This window comes from Schistocerca gregaria, chromosome 1 (assembly GCF_023897955.1).
Source record: "Schistocerca gregaria isolate iqSchGreg1 chromosome 1, iqSchGreg1.2, whole genome shotgun sequence".
Classification (NCBI taxonomy): Eukaryota; Metazoa; Arthropoda; class Insecta; order Orthoptera; family Acrididae; genus Schistocerca; species Schistocerca gregaria.
In genome coordinates, this window is record NC_064920.1 from 1,086,328,372 (window position 1) to 1,086,344,571 (window position 16,200).

General features: G+C 43.5%; 1 protein-coding gene across 1 annotated transcript in view; it reads left to right on the top strand.

The window, feature by feature from the left end:
• The window catches only part of LOC126281943 (cysteine and histidine-rich domain-containing protein morgana), a 66,999-nt gene that overhangs the window by 20,528 nt on the left and 30,271 nt on the right, over nt 1–16,200 (top strand). Inside the window, exons 3-4 of the mRNA XM_049981295.1 lie at nt 10,109–10,261; nt 12,195–12,332. Of these exons, the coding sequence (XP_049837252.1) occupies nt 10,109–10,261; nt 12,195–12,332 (291 nt within the window). The remainder of the gene's footprint in view (nt 1–10,108; nt 10,262–12,194; nt 12,333–16,200) is intronic.

The window sequence follows — 16,200 nt, forward strand, 5'->3', positions numbered from 1 at the left end:
CTTTTGGTGGTATGGCCCAAAACCTTTCTGGCCACCCAAAATCTCTAACCCACTGCCTGCTCAGGTTCATTGATGACGTCTACTTGATCCGAATCCTGGGCTAAAAACATTCGACCCTCATTCCATCACAGCCTCAAAGTCTTCCCTCCTATTCATTTTGTCATTCTAAATGTTTACCTTCATCTCCCTCATCCTCAGTGTGAATCTCCATTGATATCAAGCCCACTAACTATCAACAATGCCTGCATTATGGTAGTTGCCATCCCTTCCAAATTTACAGTCCCTCCCATATAGACTGACTGTCTGTGGATGATACACTTGTAGTGATGAGCATTCCCGTGTCCAGTGTGCTGAAGATCAGTCTCCGCATACAGTTATTACATCCCAAATGTGAATATCCGGTGCCATCCCATCATGGTCCATTGTCACCCCACATTGGAACAGCTTAACTGTGTCTTCGGCCAGGATTTCGACTACTTATTGTGTAGTGCCTGTTCAGCAGTGGTAAATGTGTGCGAAGATCTAGGTTGTGACACCTTGGAGGGATTTGTCGCTTTTCATTTCAAGATTATTTAAGAGAAAAGGTGGAGTACCACTGATTCAAAATGTGCTTGCACCTCGGCTATCTCTTCCTGTTATTTCTCAGCTGAATTGGATCCAAACTCAAAAACATCCTGTAACCATGAACATTAGTATCATATCACAAATGAAAAAGGTGTTTCAGTTGGAGCGAGATTGAAGATTGTTTAGGGACAGGGGAAGGGCTACAAAAGTAATACTGTGAATTGGTTTCAAGTCAGTATCTTGCTACAGGATTTTAAAAAAATCTTCACAATATGAGAATAGCCAAGTATCCACAATTTTGGACTGCAAATGACCCCATCAACCTATACACAGAAAATTCATACGTGAATTACAGAAGTAAATAATAGGATGAGTTCATCCAGCCTTTCGTGAAAAATAAATGGAGTAGTTAGAGGAAACCAATCAAGAGGAGATATACACATAAACAATGAGCCATGAGAGAGGTTTCTATATCTAATTTGTACATCTACAACCATACTCTGCAAACTGCCACAAAGTGCATGGCAAAGGATACATCCCATTGAAACAGTTATTAGGGTTTCTTCCCATTCCATTCATGTATGGAGTGCAGGAAGAATGATTGATTGAATGCGTCTATGCATGTTGTAATTATTTTAATCTTGTCCTCTGTGCCCTGTGTGATACATAGGTTAGAGTCACCGTTTACATCTCTCCGATAGTCTTCAATTTCAGTTTCTTCAGCATCACAGTAACATACTCCCACAGGCCAAACAAACAGCGCAGTGGCTAGCACACTGGACTCGCATTTGGGAGGACAACGGTTTAATCCCACGTCCGGCCATCCTGATTTAGGTTTTCCGTGATTTTCCTAAATTGCTCCACGCAAATGCTGGGATGGTTCCTTTGAAAGGGCACGGCCGACTTCCTTCCCTAATCCGATGAGACTGATGACCTCACTGTTTGGTCTCCTCCCTCAACCAACCAAACAAACAAACATGTGACCATTCATACTGTCCTTTTCTGTATACTTTCAATATCCCCTGTTAGACCTATTTGGTACAGGTCCCACACATTGAGCAATATCCTAGAATGGGTTGCATGAGTGATTTTTAAACAATATTCTTTGTAGACTGATTGCACTTCACCAGTATTCTACCAATAAACTGTAGTGTACCACCTGCTTTACCCACGACCAAGCCTATGTGGTCATAGACAAGGTAACAAGAACACACGTGTCACTTACCGTCACCTGCAGATTTGTAAACGAGCATGTATCATAGCTGCACTCACAATCCTGGTGTGTAGAATTGGAAAATACAATCAGATTCTATGAGCTCATTCACTGAACACCTCTGCTGACATGTCCAGAACATATAAATACTAGAATGGCTGCTGATTTGCATGTGTCAGTCTTTCGGTAAACTGTACATCTGATTGCAACCAGCAGCTGCTTCAGAGTGGGTTTCCATAGCAGGCACCTCCTGGGTTTTAAAACTAGACAATGGCACAGTGTCATTGCTACACTGGAAAAAAGTACTCCTATTCTGTCAACCTCACTGGAGAGATAACAGTGTCCCTTCTGCAATGTTCAGTTGAACATCAATGGCAACCACTGAAGCTTTCATGTTGATCATTATGGGCCCTCAAGAAAAACGGCGTCTCTGTCTACCAGGCATTACTGTGAACCGAGTTCGAATGTGATGACTAAGATCTATCATTTCAAAAGATCTACAATCTTGAGATTATGCCTGCATGCACATCTACATACATACTCCTCAGGCCATGACTTCTAGTCATTTCCTTTCCTGTTTCACTCGCAGGTTGAGCGTGGCAAAAACGACTATCTATATGCTTCCGTATGAGCCCTATTCTCTGTAATCTTATCTTTGTGGCCCTCATGCAAAATGTATGTTGCCAGCAATAGAATCGTTCTACAGCCAGCCTCAAATGTCGGTTCTCTGAATTTTCTCAATAGTGCTCCTTGAAAAGAACATTGCCTTGCCTCCATGGATTCCCATTTGAGTTCCGAAAGCATCTCTGTAACATTTGTGTGTCATTCGAACCTACCGGTAATGAATATTGCAGCCCGTCTCTGAATTGCTGCGATGTCTTCTTTTAATCTGACATGTTGTAGATCCCAACCGCTCGAGCAGTAATCAAGAATAGGTCGCACTAGCATCCTGTATGTGGTCTCCTTTACTGATGAACCACTTTTTCTCAAAATTCTGCCAATGAACCAAAGCCAACAACTCACTTTCCTTGCTACAATCCTTACGTGCCCATTCCATTTCACAGCACTTTGCAACATTGTGCCTAGACATGTAATCAAAATGACTATCAAGCAGTGCACTACTAATGCTGTATTTGAACATTGTGGGTTTGTTTTTCCAAATCTTGTGCATTAACTTACATTTTTCTTCATTTGGGGATAGCTGTAATTCGTCACAACAGCTAGAAATTGTATCTAAGTGATCTTGTCTGCTGTGACAGTTACTCAATGCTGGCACCTCCCCATACATCTCAGAATCATCAGCAAACAATTGCAGATTGCTGTCCATCCTATCCACCAAATTATTTATGTATATAGCAAATAACAACAATCCTATCACACTTCCCTGGGACACACCTGATGATACCCTTTGTTTCTGATGAAGACTTGCCATCAAGGACAACATACAGGATTCTGTTATGTAAGACGTCTTCTAGCCACTCACATATCTGAGAAACTATTCCATATGCTTGCACCTATGTTAACAGTCAGCAGTGTGGCACCATGTCAATTGCTCTGTGGAAATGTATTAATATACACTCCTGGAAATGGAAAAAAGAACACATTGACACCGGTGTGTCAGACCCACCATACTTGCTCCGGACACTGCGAGAGGGCTGTACAAGCAATGATCACACGCACGGCACAGCGGACACACCAGGAACCGCAGTGTTGGCCGTCGAATGGCGCTAGCTGTGGAGCATTTGTGCACCGACGCCGTCAGTGTCAGCCAGTTTTTCGTGGCATACGGAGCTCCATCGCAGTCTTTAACACTGGTAGCATGCCGCGACAGCGTGGACGTGAATCGTATGTGCAGTTGATGGACTTTGAGCGAGGGCGTATAGTGGGCATGCGGGAGGCCGGGTGGACGTTCCACCGAATTGCTCGACACGTGGGGCGTGAGGTCTCCACAGTACATCGATGTTGTCGCCAGTGGTCGGCGGAAGGTGCACATGCCCGTCGACCTGGGACCGGACCGCAGCGATGCACGGATGGACGCCAAGACCGTAGGATCCTACGCAGTGCCGTAGGGGACCGCATCGCCACTTCCCAGCAAATTAGGGACACTGTTGCTCCTGGGGTATCGGCGAGGACCATTCGCAACCATCTCCATGAAGCTGGGCTACGGTCCCGCACACTGTTAGGCCGTCTTCCGCTCACGCCCCAACATCGTGCAGCCCGCCTCCAGTGGTTTCGCGACAGGCGTGAATGGAGGGACGAATGGAGACATGTCGTCTTCAGCGATGAGAGTCGCTTCTGCCTGAGTGCCAATGATGGTCGTATGCGTGTTTGGCGCCGTGCAGGTGAGCGCCACAATCAGGACTGCATACGACCGAGGCACACAGGGCCAACACCCGGCATCATGGTGTGGGGAGCGATCTCCTGCACTGGCCGTACACCTCTGGTGATCGTCGAGGGGACACTGAATAGTGCACGGTACATCCAAACTGTCATCGAACCCATCGTTCTACCATTCCTAGACCGGCAAGGGAACTTGCTGTTCCAACAGACAATGCACGTCCGCATGTATCCCGTGCCACCCAACGTGCTCTAGAAGTTGTAAGTCAACTACCCTGGCCACCAAGATCTCCGGATCTGTCCCCCATTGAGCATGTTTGGGACTGGATGAAGCGTCGTCTCACGTGGTCTGCACGTCCAGCACGAACGCTGGTCCAACTGAGGCGCCAGGTGGAAATGGCATGGCAAGCCGTTCCACAGGACTACATCCAGCATCTCTACGATCGTCTCCATGGGAGAATAGCAGCCTGCATTGCTGCGAAACTTGGATATACAATGTACTACTGCCGACATTGTGCATGCTCTGTTGCCTGTGTCTATGTGCCTGTGGTTCTGTCAGTGTGATCATGTGATGTATCTGACCCCAGGAATGTGTCAATAAAGTTTCCCCTTCCTGGGACAATGAATTCACGGTGTTCTTATTTCAATTTCCAGGAGTGTATAATCTGCCTGTTGCCATTCATCCATAGTTTTTGGGATAGCATATGAGAAAAAGACAAGCTGAGAACACACGGGCGATGCTTTCTAAAACTGCTGATTTGTGGACGGAAGATTTTCTGTGTCAAGGAAATTTATTGTATTTGAACAGAGACTACATGAAAGGATTCTGCAGCAAATTGATGCTAAGGATGTTAGTCTGTAATTTTGTGGGTCCATTCTTTTATTCTTCTTGTATATGGGAGTCACCTGCACATTTTTCCAGTTGTGTGGCCTTTTGCCACACAACATAAATGTGAGCTAAGCAAGGGGCTGACGCTGTGGAGTACTCTTTGTAAAACCGAATTGAGATTCCATCAGGACCTGGCATCTTATCCACTTTAAACTCTTTCAGTATCATGCCAGGGATGCTTACTACTGTGTCCTCCATACGGGAGTCAAATCATGGTACGATTGAACGATTCTCCTGCAGGAAATATTTCTGAAATGTGAAATTTAAAACTTCGGCTTTACTTTAGCCATCTTCTACTGCCGTACCAGACAGGTCAATGAATGACTGGATAGAAGCTGTAGATCAGCAATTTTATGAAGGACCAGAATTTTCTCTGATTCTTGGCAAGGTCTTTTGCTAAGATATGACAGTGGCAGCTGTTGTAAGCTTCACATGCCCATCATTTTAAAGACGCGCGAATTTCTACTAATTTTTGCCTAATGTCATTTGCATGTTCTCCTTTTAAACGAGAGTGCAACAGGGTTTGCTTCCTCAGCATGTTTTGAATTTCATTGTTAAAACAAGGTGGGACTATTACATCTTTAATCCATGAAATTGGCTCATACTTCTCCAGATTTACTATCAGTTGAAACTGTGCCAATAATTCTCTTATGCCAATCCAGGTGTAACCAAATGATGTCAATTCATGGTCTGTCTGATCGGAAATATTCTCATAGCTTTCTTGATTGATTTATTAACTTGATTGCTATGATATCATTGTTGCTAGTCCCTGTATCTATACTGACATGGCTGTAGCATCTGCAGTGAATCCATTTGTGCTTGTCAGATTGAATTTGCCTCCAACTAATACTGCATCAAAAAATGATTGCTGGATTAATAAATTGCTATACCATATTAAGTGACCAAAATAAGTCTTGGAGTCAAAATTACAGAGCTCAGTAAATAAACTGTAGAAAGTCCCCACAGCCAAGATAACACTGGATTTTTAGTAATTAATGGATGTGAGGAATCACCTGTGAAGAGTCAAAAGGTCAGTTGAACCTACAAATACCAGATGTTGGCTTTGATCCATAACATGACGCTGTTTTGCCATGTGGCATGAACAGAGGTAAATCAGAAAGTGTCAGTATATTTTCCTTCCATATTATTCTTTGTTCAGAATCCATGAACTTAAGTTCCTGCCCCCCACAATTTGCTGGGTCAGTCAGTTCAGACAGAGAAGGAAGGCTACAACATAAGCAGTTGTAAGAGGACAGTGCCTAGTGAAGTACTGAGCTGTTCAGTCTAATCTTTGTATTGATGGCTTTTTATTTTAAGAAAGCATTTGCAGTGGAAGGTAGTGTTTTGTTTCATAAACAATTGTTACGTTTTGTCTACTGAAATGTCATTTGTTGCACAGTCAGTAATTTTATCAACCTTGTGTGTCCCCTGTGAAACATATGCACCACGTCAACAACAAATGGTTTTCACATTATTAAACTTTCAGATATTTTAAACATTTGATTAGATGTCATCCAGCAACCATACACTATTTAATTACAGGATGTATATGCAACCGTAATGGTTGTATGTATGTCCTGCTTTCAGATATTATTAAATGACTGTATTTACTCCTTGCACTCAATAAACAGAATATTAAAATACAGAAAGATGTTAACAGAGACTGCATGATGAATGGAAAACTACTCAGTTTTTCTATTTGCCGGAACATAAAAGATGTTAATTTGTTACAATTGGATGCTGTTGACCAAAGTTGCTGTCAAGCAGTGGAAAATCCATGATGGGATAATGACAGTATCATGAAAAGTGTAGTTGCTGCTAACCTTACAGCAGAGATGCTGAATCGCAGATAGGTATGACAAAAACACTGTCAAATGAAGCTTTTGACCAAACAGGCCTTCATTATAATAGACAAATCACACACACAGATACACATACAAACACCAATGCAAACACAACTAACACACACGACCACAATCTCTGGCAGCTGAAGCCAGACTGCGAGCAGCAGCGGATCTTGGGAAAGGCAATTGGATGGTGGTATGGAGTAGGCTGGGGTGGGGAGGGGGAGGTGTAGCAGGCTAGGGGTGGGTGACGGTGTGAAGTGCTGGTACTGGGAGTGTGCAGGGACGACGTGGAGAGAAGGTACGGCTGCTGGGTGCAATCGGGATCTAGACGAATGCCGGGGGAGAGATTTGGGGGGGGGGGGGGGCAGGGAGGGGGAGAGTAGAGGAAAAAGGAGAGAAGTAAAAAGACTGGGTGCATTGGTGGAATTGAAGACTGTGTAGTGCTGGAATCGGAACAGGGAAGGGGCTAAGTGGTTAAGGACAATAACTAACAAGGCTGAAGCCAGGAGGGTTACTGGAATGTGGGATATAATGCAGGGAGAGTTCCCACCTACACAATTCAGAAAAGCTGGTGTTGATGGGAAGGCTCCAGCTGGCACAGGCTTTGAAGCAGTCATTGAAATGAAGGTCTTGTTGGGCAGTGTGCTCAGCAACAGGGTGGTCCAGTTGTTTCTTTGCCACAGTTTGTTGGTGGTCATTCATGTAGACAGACAGCTTGTTGATTGTCATGTCTACATAGACTGCAGCACAGTGGTTGCAGCTTATCTTGTAAATCATGTGACTGGTTTCACAGGTAGCACTGCCTTTGATGGGGTAGGTGATGTTTGTGACCGGACTGGAGTAGATAAGGTGGGAGGATGTATGGGACAGGTTTTGTGTCTAGGTCTGTTGTCGGGATATGAGGCAAGTGTTTGGGAGCAGGGGTTTTGTAGCGATGGGCAAGGATATTGTGTACGTGTGGTGGGTGATAGAATACCAATGTGGGAGGGATGGGAAACACAGTGGGTAGGACATTCCTCATTTCAGTACATGATGAGTAGTAGTCGAAATCCTGGTGGAGAATGTGATGCAGTTGCCCCAGTAATGGGTGGTATTGAGCCAAGAGGGGAATGCTGCTCTATGGCTGGAGGGTGGGACTTTGTGAGGTGATGGGCGACTGGGGAGATAAGGCACAGGAGACTTTTTTTATTTTTTTAGGAAGTTGAGTGGGTGATTAGGGACTGTTTGTAACTACAGGTGTGATGGCCACAGGTGATTAGGCAGTATGGAATGAATGGCGCCTGTTGAAGTGGAGGTATTGCTGGTGATTGGTTGGTGGTATTGGTGTAACTATCTTTGAGGTGGAGGTCAAAGTTGAGGAATGTGGCTTGTTGGGTTGTAGAGGACCAGATGAAGCAATGGGTAAGAAAGTGTTGAGGATGTGCAGGAATGTAGAAAGGGTGTCCTCACCCTCAGTCCAGATCATGAAGATGTCATCAATGAAGAGAGGTCTGGGATTCTGGGGAGGGGGGGGGGGGGGGGGGGGGAACCTTAGAAAGGCTTCCTCTAGATGGCCCATGAATAGGTTGGCATAGGATGGTGCCATGCGGGTGCCCACAAGCCTGCCCCGGATTTGTTGGTAGGTGACGCCTTCCCAGGAGAAGTAATTGAGGGTGAGAATATAGTTGGTCAGTGGGACTAGGAAGGGGGTTGTAGGTTCGGAATCCTTCGGGCACTGGGAAAGGTAGTGTTCAGTTGCAACATGGCCATGGGCATTAGGGATGTTAGTGTAAAGGAAGGTGGGATCAATAGTTATGAGCAGGGCACATGTGGTAAAGGAACAGGAACTGTGGAGAGTCGATGGAGGAAATGGGTGGTATCTTTTATATACGAGAGTAAGTTGCAGGTAATAGGCTAAAGGTGTTGGTGTACGAGAGCAGAGATTCCTTCAACGGGAACACAGTAACTAGCCACCATGGGGCATCCTGGGTGGTTGGATTTATGGAAGCATTTAAAAAGTAGGAGTGTGGGGAGTGGTGGACTGAGGAGAGAGAGGGACTCTGGAAGAGGTTCTGGGTGGGCCTAAAGATTTGAGAAGAGATTGTAGATCCTGCCGCATATCTGGAATGGGGTCATTGTGGCATGGTTTGTAGGTGAAAGATCAGTCAGGTAGCGGAGCATTCAGGTTGTAAGACAACATTGTGTCATAATGAGAAAAGCTGCTACAGCAGAAGATGAAGAAAAAGAATGAGGAGAAATTGTAATGCCATAGAATTAATCTCATTGTTGTTGTGTTATTTTCAATCCAAAGTGTGACAGGAATATTAAAAAATTGCACTGGTGTGCTAAATTTAAATGTCTGTGTTTTCTGTATCAGTGTTCAGGGATATAATAACATTATTTTTGAAAGACCTGTAATTCAGAATTCAGTTGAAAAGTAGTCGGGGCTGAGTGAAATGGCAATGTGGTAAAAGATTGGACTCGCATTCAGGAGGCCAGCTGTTTGAATTTGTGCCCTGTCATGCAATTTCGGGTTTTGTATGGTTTCCTAAATGGCTCAAGGCAGATGCTGGGATGCTTTGAGAATTACATAGTTGATTTTTCTCCCCAAGTGAAACTTGTACTTTATGTGAATGGTGACAATATTTGGGACAAGAGAAATGAGTCAATGTACCAGCCACTAAGCAGATTATTTGTAGGGGTGGGGAGAAAGGGGACAGATGCTTGGAAATTAAAAATTGTGGAATGTTGTTTTTGTTTTTATTTTAAAAAATGCCTTATCAAATAGAAGAGGGGAAAAAAGGATTATAGGTGTAAGATTTACAGATTTTATCAGTAAAGGAACCAGCAATAACACCATTTCATTTGCCGAGATTCAACTCTCAGTGTTGCTACTGAACCATGTTTCGAATATCAGAAGTAGTATATTATTTCTGACTTCTTTTTGCGTGTCTCCTCATCCAACATCTTCGTACAAATTTATGCATTAGTTTTCCCTATTTCATTCATCACTCTTCCTGCTAGTGGATAAATCTCAAATCTCTGAAATATCTGCAATATGATGTTTGTAATAGTCATCCTCTTTTTAAAAAATCACTATGTGGTCTTTCTTCTGTTGCTCCTGTTCTAGTGGTTGGTAGCTGTGCGTTCCCCTTCCACCTCAAATGCTACTCTGTTTGTCTTATTTTTATTTTTCAACTACTATTTATTTAGCTTATACCCTTGTGTTGTAGCAATTATTGCAAAATTTGTGTGTTTATACTGAACTGTCTGTTACAGGGCTGCACAAGATCTTTCCATAACAATGTAAAACCTCCTGAACCTGAAAAGCCAATTGTAGACAAAAGCAAAGCTGATGAAGTAGTGGTATACAATGCTCCAAAAGCAGTCGCACCACCTGTCCTTGAAAGACCTTCTTTTGACACACCTTTGGTAAGACGCTGCTGGTTCTTTTTTTTTAAAAAAAATTTTAAATTTTTTTTATTGGTTTCTCAGTTTTCATATACAGTATCTTATTTGCACTGAAACAATTGCAAAACTTGTTGTATGGAAATACTTTAATTTCTCTTGTATAGGATGACAGTGACTAATTAGTGCCCAGAAAACTGTATTGTAAGCCCTTCCATCTCTCTTTTTAATGGTGGCACATTGTTGAAATTCGTAAGCGTAGATTAGATTTGGTCCTGCTGTGATGTAAATGTGACGAAGGACCAGACTGAGTTCCACTCAAAATATCTGACTGACCCTTATCATACTCGTTATTACATGATGAACACTCAGATAAGCTTTGGGTTATTTCTTCCCCATGGTATTTCATAGTTTTGTATACACTGTGAAACACTATCTTGGATAAGACTTAGGCCAGTTTATTCTTACAGTCTTCAAGAAACAAGTCATGTCCACTTCAACTATGAAAATGGAAAGTAAAATATTATAAGGAAACCATTTAAAAATAATTAGCAATTGAAGAAAAAAAACAGGAACTTACCTTGGTATTAATATAGTAGCAAGTTCTGGTAGAATGTAAATAAATTATTTAGATACTTATGTTCAATAGATAGTGCAGATTGCATATTGAATGTGTATTTCTGAAGAACTTAATGCATGGAAACGTTGAGGGAAGACATCTATCCAGCAGTGGATGTCAAATGGATGATGTGTCAGTGATGCCTGTTCATGGAATTTGTTATTACTATCACAAATCCAGCACACTTTCAAAGGAAAAATCATAATCGTTCAGCTTAAAAAGAACGTTCTGCTGAGCTACATAATAGGGAAGAATGTGGAAGATGACTGCTATTCCCTTGGAATAGTATGGAAAAACAACAGAAAATTCAAATCAGAATTGTTGGGTTACACATTTGAATCCTGCATATGTAGACAGATTTTTACCACGTTTCAATTAATTTCAGTGTTATACAATTTCTGTGATGCAATAAAGTAAGCCTAAAGTATTAATAGTGGAGGGAGTGAATGTAACTGCCATCAATATTGTTGATTCATTAATTGCCTGAGGGATACTCAAACAAGGTTGAAAATGTTGCTGAGCTTTTGGATAGTGTCCTCCTTCAGAGGCTACTAATTTTGTTACTTTAGTTTTGATTAAAAAAGGATACACAAGCACAACTACATCATCTCAGTCAACTACATTGTCCCATCCTTGGGCTACATTCGAGCTGGGCTTAAATATTGATGTATGAACAAATAACACTATTAAATATTTCTAAAATATTCCTGCATTGAATTGTAGGTCCTAACTAAGAGCAAAGATAGAAACTTGAGTTTGAAAATCTGCAGTTTTCCATAAAAAGTCTTACCTCCTACTGAAAAAGAATGCTGCAGAGCACTGCCCACATTATTTAATGATGTTTTAAGAATGAGCTTGCAACACAGAAATCTCTCCTCTGCATTGTCTTTATTGAATGATTGCTGAAGTTCCTGTTGTATGAATTCTGATTATAAGCAGATCTCGTAAATAATTAGATGACGATCAATATCAGAAACCAAGAAGACAGTTGGCTAAAAGGAGAGGAGAAGAATATTTTGAGGAGAGGAGAAGAATATTTTGAGGAGAGGAGAAGAATATTTTGTGGAGAGGAGAAGAATATTTTGAAGAGAGGAGAGAAATGAAACAGAGTGATGGTGGATGAAGGGAAATGGAAAGGTTTATGTGGTAAACAGACCCAACCAGCTGTTGTTCCTGATGATGATGATGCTTAGCTGCTAGTTAGTAACTCTTCTATGCTTGAGTGGCTGAAAAAAAAAACCTTACTGCAAATGATTGTTGTTTTTATATCTTCCAATTTTATCAAATTACATTCTACTACATACTGGCACTCACAGTCGAAAACTTTTTCTCCAATAGGTCTTAATGGCACCACAAGTATCACCAGCTTTAGAACAGCAGGTTTGTTCGAAAGTAGTGACTGTAAATGATGAAGTAGTCGAGTCATCCGCAGGTGTGCCTATTGGGACTCCATGCCAGAATCATGGATGCAAAAAGGTAAGACTTCTAGCATAAGTTTTGGTAGTTTAGGTAAGATTCATACTCACTAATAAACCTTTAAGTGACATTAAAAATAAACTTTGATTTTGCTATCAATTAGCAAATTTTGTGTGTGTGTGTACACTGAGTGACACAGAGGTGTGTCAACTACCATGAGGAGCCTCAGTCTCCACTTCACATGTATTCTGTTTCCCAATTAGTTTGCAAAAATGTTATGTATGTGATCGGTAAAACTGTCTACTTCTTAATGGGTGGTAAAGGTAAATTGACTTACATGTGTGCTGCAAACAGTAGGTTTTTCTTCGAGCAGTTAGAGACTGACATCTGGAAGTATGGGGGTGGGGTGTCACGTTTAATGGCATGAAAATGACAGAATGAAATACATCTAACAATTACTCATATTTGGGAAAAACTGAAAAGTCACGACACTGTTCTTGACACACACAAATATCTGTCGAACTGTTAACAGTAAATAGTTTCTAGGTCAATGATGCCATGTTGTTACACATCAGATTATCATCCTATAAATCTGTGAAAGTATACTAAGCTGAAGAATGAGATTTTCACTCTGCAGCGGAGTGTGCGCTGATATGAAACTTCCTGGCAGATTAAAACTGTGTGACTGACAGAGACTCGAACTCGAGACCTTTGCCTTCGCGGGCAAGTGCTCTACCATCTGAGCTACCGAAGCACGACTCACGCCCGGTACTCACAGCTTTACTTCTGCCAGTATTTCATCTCCTACCTTCCAAACTTTACAGAAGTTCTCCTGCGAACCTTGCAGAACTAGCACTCCTGAAAGAAAGGATATTGCGGAGACATGGCTTAGCCAAAGGCAAAGGTCCCGAGTTCGAGTCTTGGCCGGGCACACAGTTTTAATCTTCCAGGAAGTTTTTTATACTAACCTAATCGTGTACACAGTAACATATGAACAATGGCAATCCAGATTGAATGCTTCAGTACAACAAATTGTTTGAAGGCATGATTTTTGAGGTTGAGAAGTTTCCAGTTGAATTTCTGATCTGATGAGATGCATTACAAACAGGACCATACTCTAAACTGCCTCAGTTGTGTGTACTGAGTACCTGTAAATTGCCAAATTTATATAGACAAGAAAATGAATCTTATGAGGGTTCATGTTTGTTGCATTAAGTCACAATACAGGTTCATTTGTTCATTCGCCATTGAAGGCATGCTTTTCTTTGCTGTTTGAGAGCTGTGTAGACGGAAGCAGCTTTATCTGCATAAAATTGTACTCCATTTCAGTACTTCAAAATGTTGGGATGTACTGTGGTGCACTCCACCTGTGTGATTGAGTTATCAAAAAGGTGGTATGAAGAACACATCATGATCTCTGGTCCAAACATCTTGTGACTTTTATTTCGAAACACGAAACTTACCAACAAAGAGAAACTATCAAAGCATGAGAAAGTATCAAAGCGTCATATGAAATGATCACTCCAGATAATGGAAAATCCAGGATGGAATATTGACAGTATTAGGGAAACGATAGATTGCTACTCACCATATAGCGGAGATGCTGGATGCTGAGTTACAGATAGGCATTTTAAACAAGTAAGCTTTTGGCCAGAAGGCATTTTCAATTAGACAACACACACACACACACACACACACACACACACACACACAAAGTGCAAATGCAACTCACCCCCAAACACATGACCATTGTCTCTGGCTGCCAATGCCAGACTGCGAGCAACAGTACATGATGGAAAAAGCAGTCTGGACGATGTGGGGGTAAGGAGGAGGCTGGGGTGGGGAGGGGAAGGGTTTGTAGGGTAGTGCTGGTAGGGAAGCAGTGGGGGGAGGGGAGGGCAGCTAGATGCAATCTGGAGTTTATATGGAGCGAAGGGGTGTTGGAAGCCGAAAAAGAGAGAAGGAGAAAGACTTTGGATATGTTGGTGTAATAGAAGGCTGTGTAGTGCTGGAGTGGGAACAGGAAGGGATCCCCTGCGGGTTCAGGGGTAAGAATAGGCCCACGGTATTCCTACCTGTCATAAGAGGCGACTAAAAGGAGTCTCAAAAGTTTCGGCCTTATGTGATGGTCCCCTCTCGGGTTTGACCTCCATCTTTTTTTTCCAAATTCTTCCGAAGTGCGAGCCAATTGAGGAAGGGCGCCTTACATGGTGCATTGTATCCGTCGTGCATTGAGACATTTAGCCGGCTTTCTCGTCGTCGCAATGCTGTTCCGCTCGTTTTCCATCTCTCGGGAGAGGATACGTTCCTGGGTGCGATCGCCACTATGCACTGTGCAGTGTTGCTTTTTGCAGAGACGACGACCTTGGACATCTTTGCACCTAATATCCAGCACAGTAGCCAGCCCGTTGTGGTGGGGCCGCTATTGTACTCTGTTGATTGTAGCCCCCTGACAACACGGGGAACGCTCTGCTGATGCCTGCGCTGTTAACTCCCCATGTATGCCAAGGAGTAGATGCCTATCTCCCTGGGGTATTGGGACTCCCGGCAAATGGCCATCCTGCCAGGTGGCCCATGCTGAGGCTGAATGGCGCCCGTGGGGAGGGCCCTTGGTCGGAGTGGGTGGCATCAGGGCAGATGACCCGCAATGAAGCGTGCTGGTGGCCAGCCGCCAGCAGTCTCCAAGCGTTCTCGGGCTCAATTTAACGCTCAGAAATACGATCCCAAAACATTCCGCTCCCTGGCCACACCTTGGGAGGGGCGTAAGGCTCAGGATGGCAGTGACACTTATTCGCCCCGGTTCCTAGTTTGTACGAGAGCTGATGAGGAGTTATTCATGTCAACAAAGCCTCAGTTCTTCGTAGAGCATTTAGAGGACAAGTTTGGGGAGGTGGAGGGCTTGTCCAAAATGCGCACTGGGTCAGTTTTGATAGAAACGGCATCCTGTGCCTAGTCACGAAGGTTACTTGCTTGTGACAAGTTGGGGGATGTTAACGTTACCATCACACCACATAAGAGTATAAATATGGTCCAGGGTATTATTTTCCATAGGGACCTACTGTTGCAGTCTGATGACGAGCTGTGTGCCAATTTATAGCGTTGAGGTGTTCATTTCGTCTGCTGCGTTCAACGGGGTCCAAAGGATAATCAGGTTGGTACCGGTGCCTTCATATTGGCCTTTGAGGGTGATACATTACCAGAGAAGGTCAAGGTGATGGTCTGCCGCTATGATTTTCAAGCCCTATATCCCTCCCCCGATGCGTTGCTGTAAGTGCTGGAAGTTTGGCCATATGTCTTCCCGCTGTACTTCCAGCCTCACATGTCAAGATTGCGGACACCCATCACATCCCAATACTCCATGTGCCCCGCCTCCCATCTTTGTCAACTGCAGAGAGCATCATTCACATTGCTCGCCAGACTGCAGGATCTTACAGAAAGAGAGCAAAATCATGGAATATAAGACCCTGGACCGACTGACCTATACTGAGGCTAAGAGGTAATATGAATGACTATGTTCTGTGCGGATGACTTCCTCATAAGCTGCTGCAACGACAACTGTGTTAGCCCCATCTGTTCCGCGACTTCCAGTCCGATCGCTGAACTGTACTATCCCCCCCTGTTGCTCCTGCGCCACCTACCTCAGGAGCAGCACCCTGCACCCATCGGGGATGTCTGTCCCCGCTTCTAAGCCGGAGAAGCATCCAACTTCTTCGGCTCCTCTCGCTCACAAGGGTTCCCTTAGGTCCCTTCCTTCCCAGGTTTCCACGAGCAGGAAGGACGACACCCGACAGTGGCATAAGTGCCCACAAGCAGCTGGTCGTAGGGCTTCACAATCCTCCTCTGTCCCGGAGACTAAATCGGTGAAGCCCTCCCGGCCAGTGAAACACAGGGAGCTGCATGAGAAATCCAAGGAGAAGACCTCTAAGAC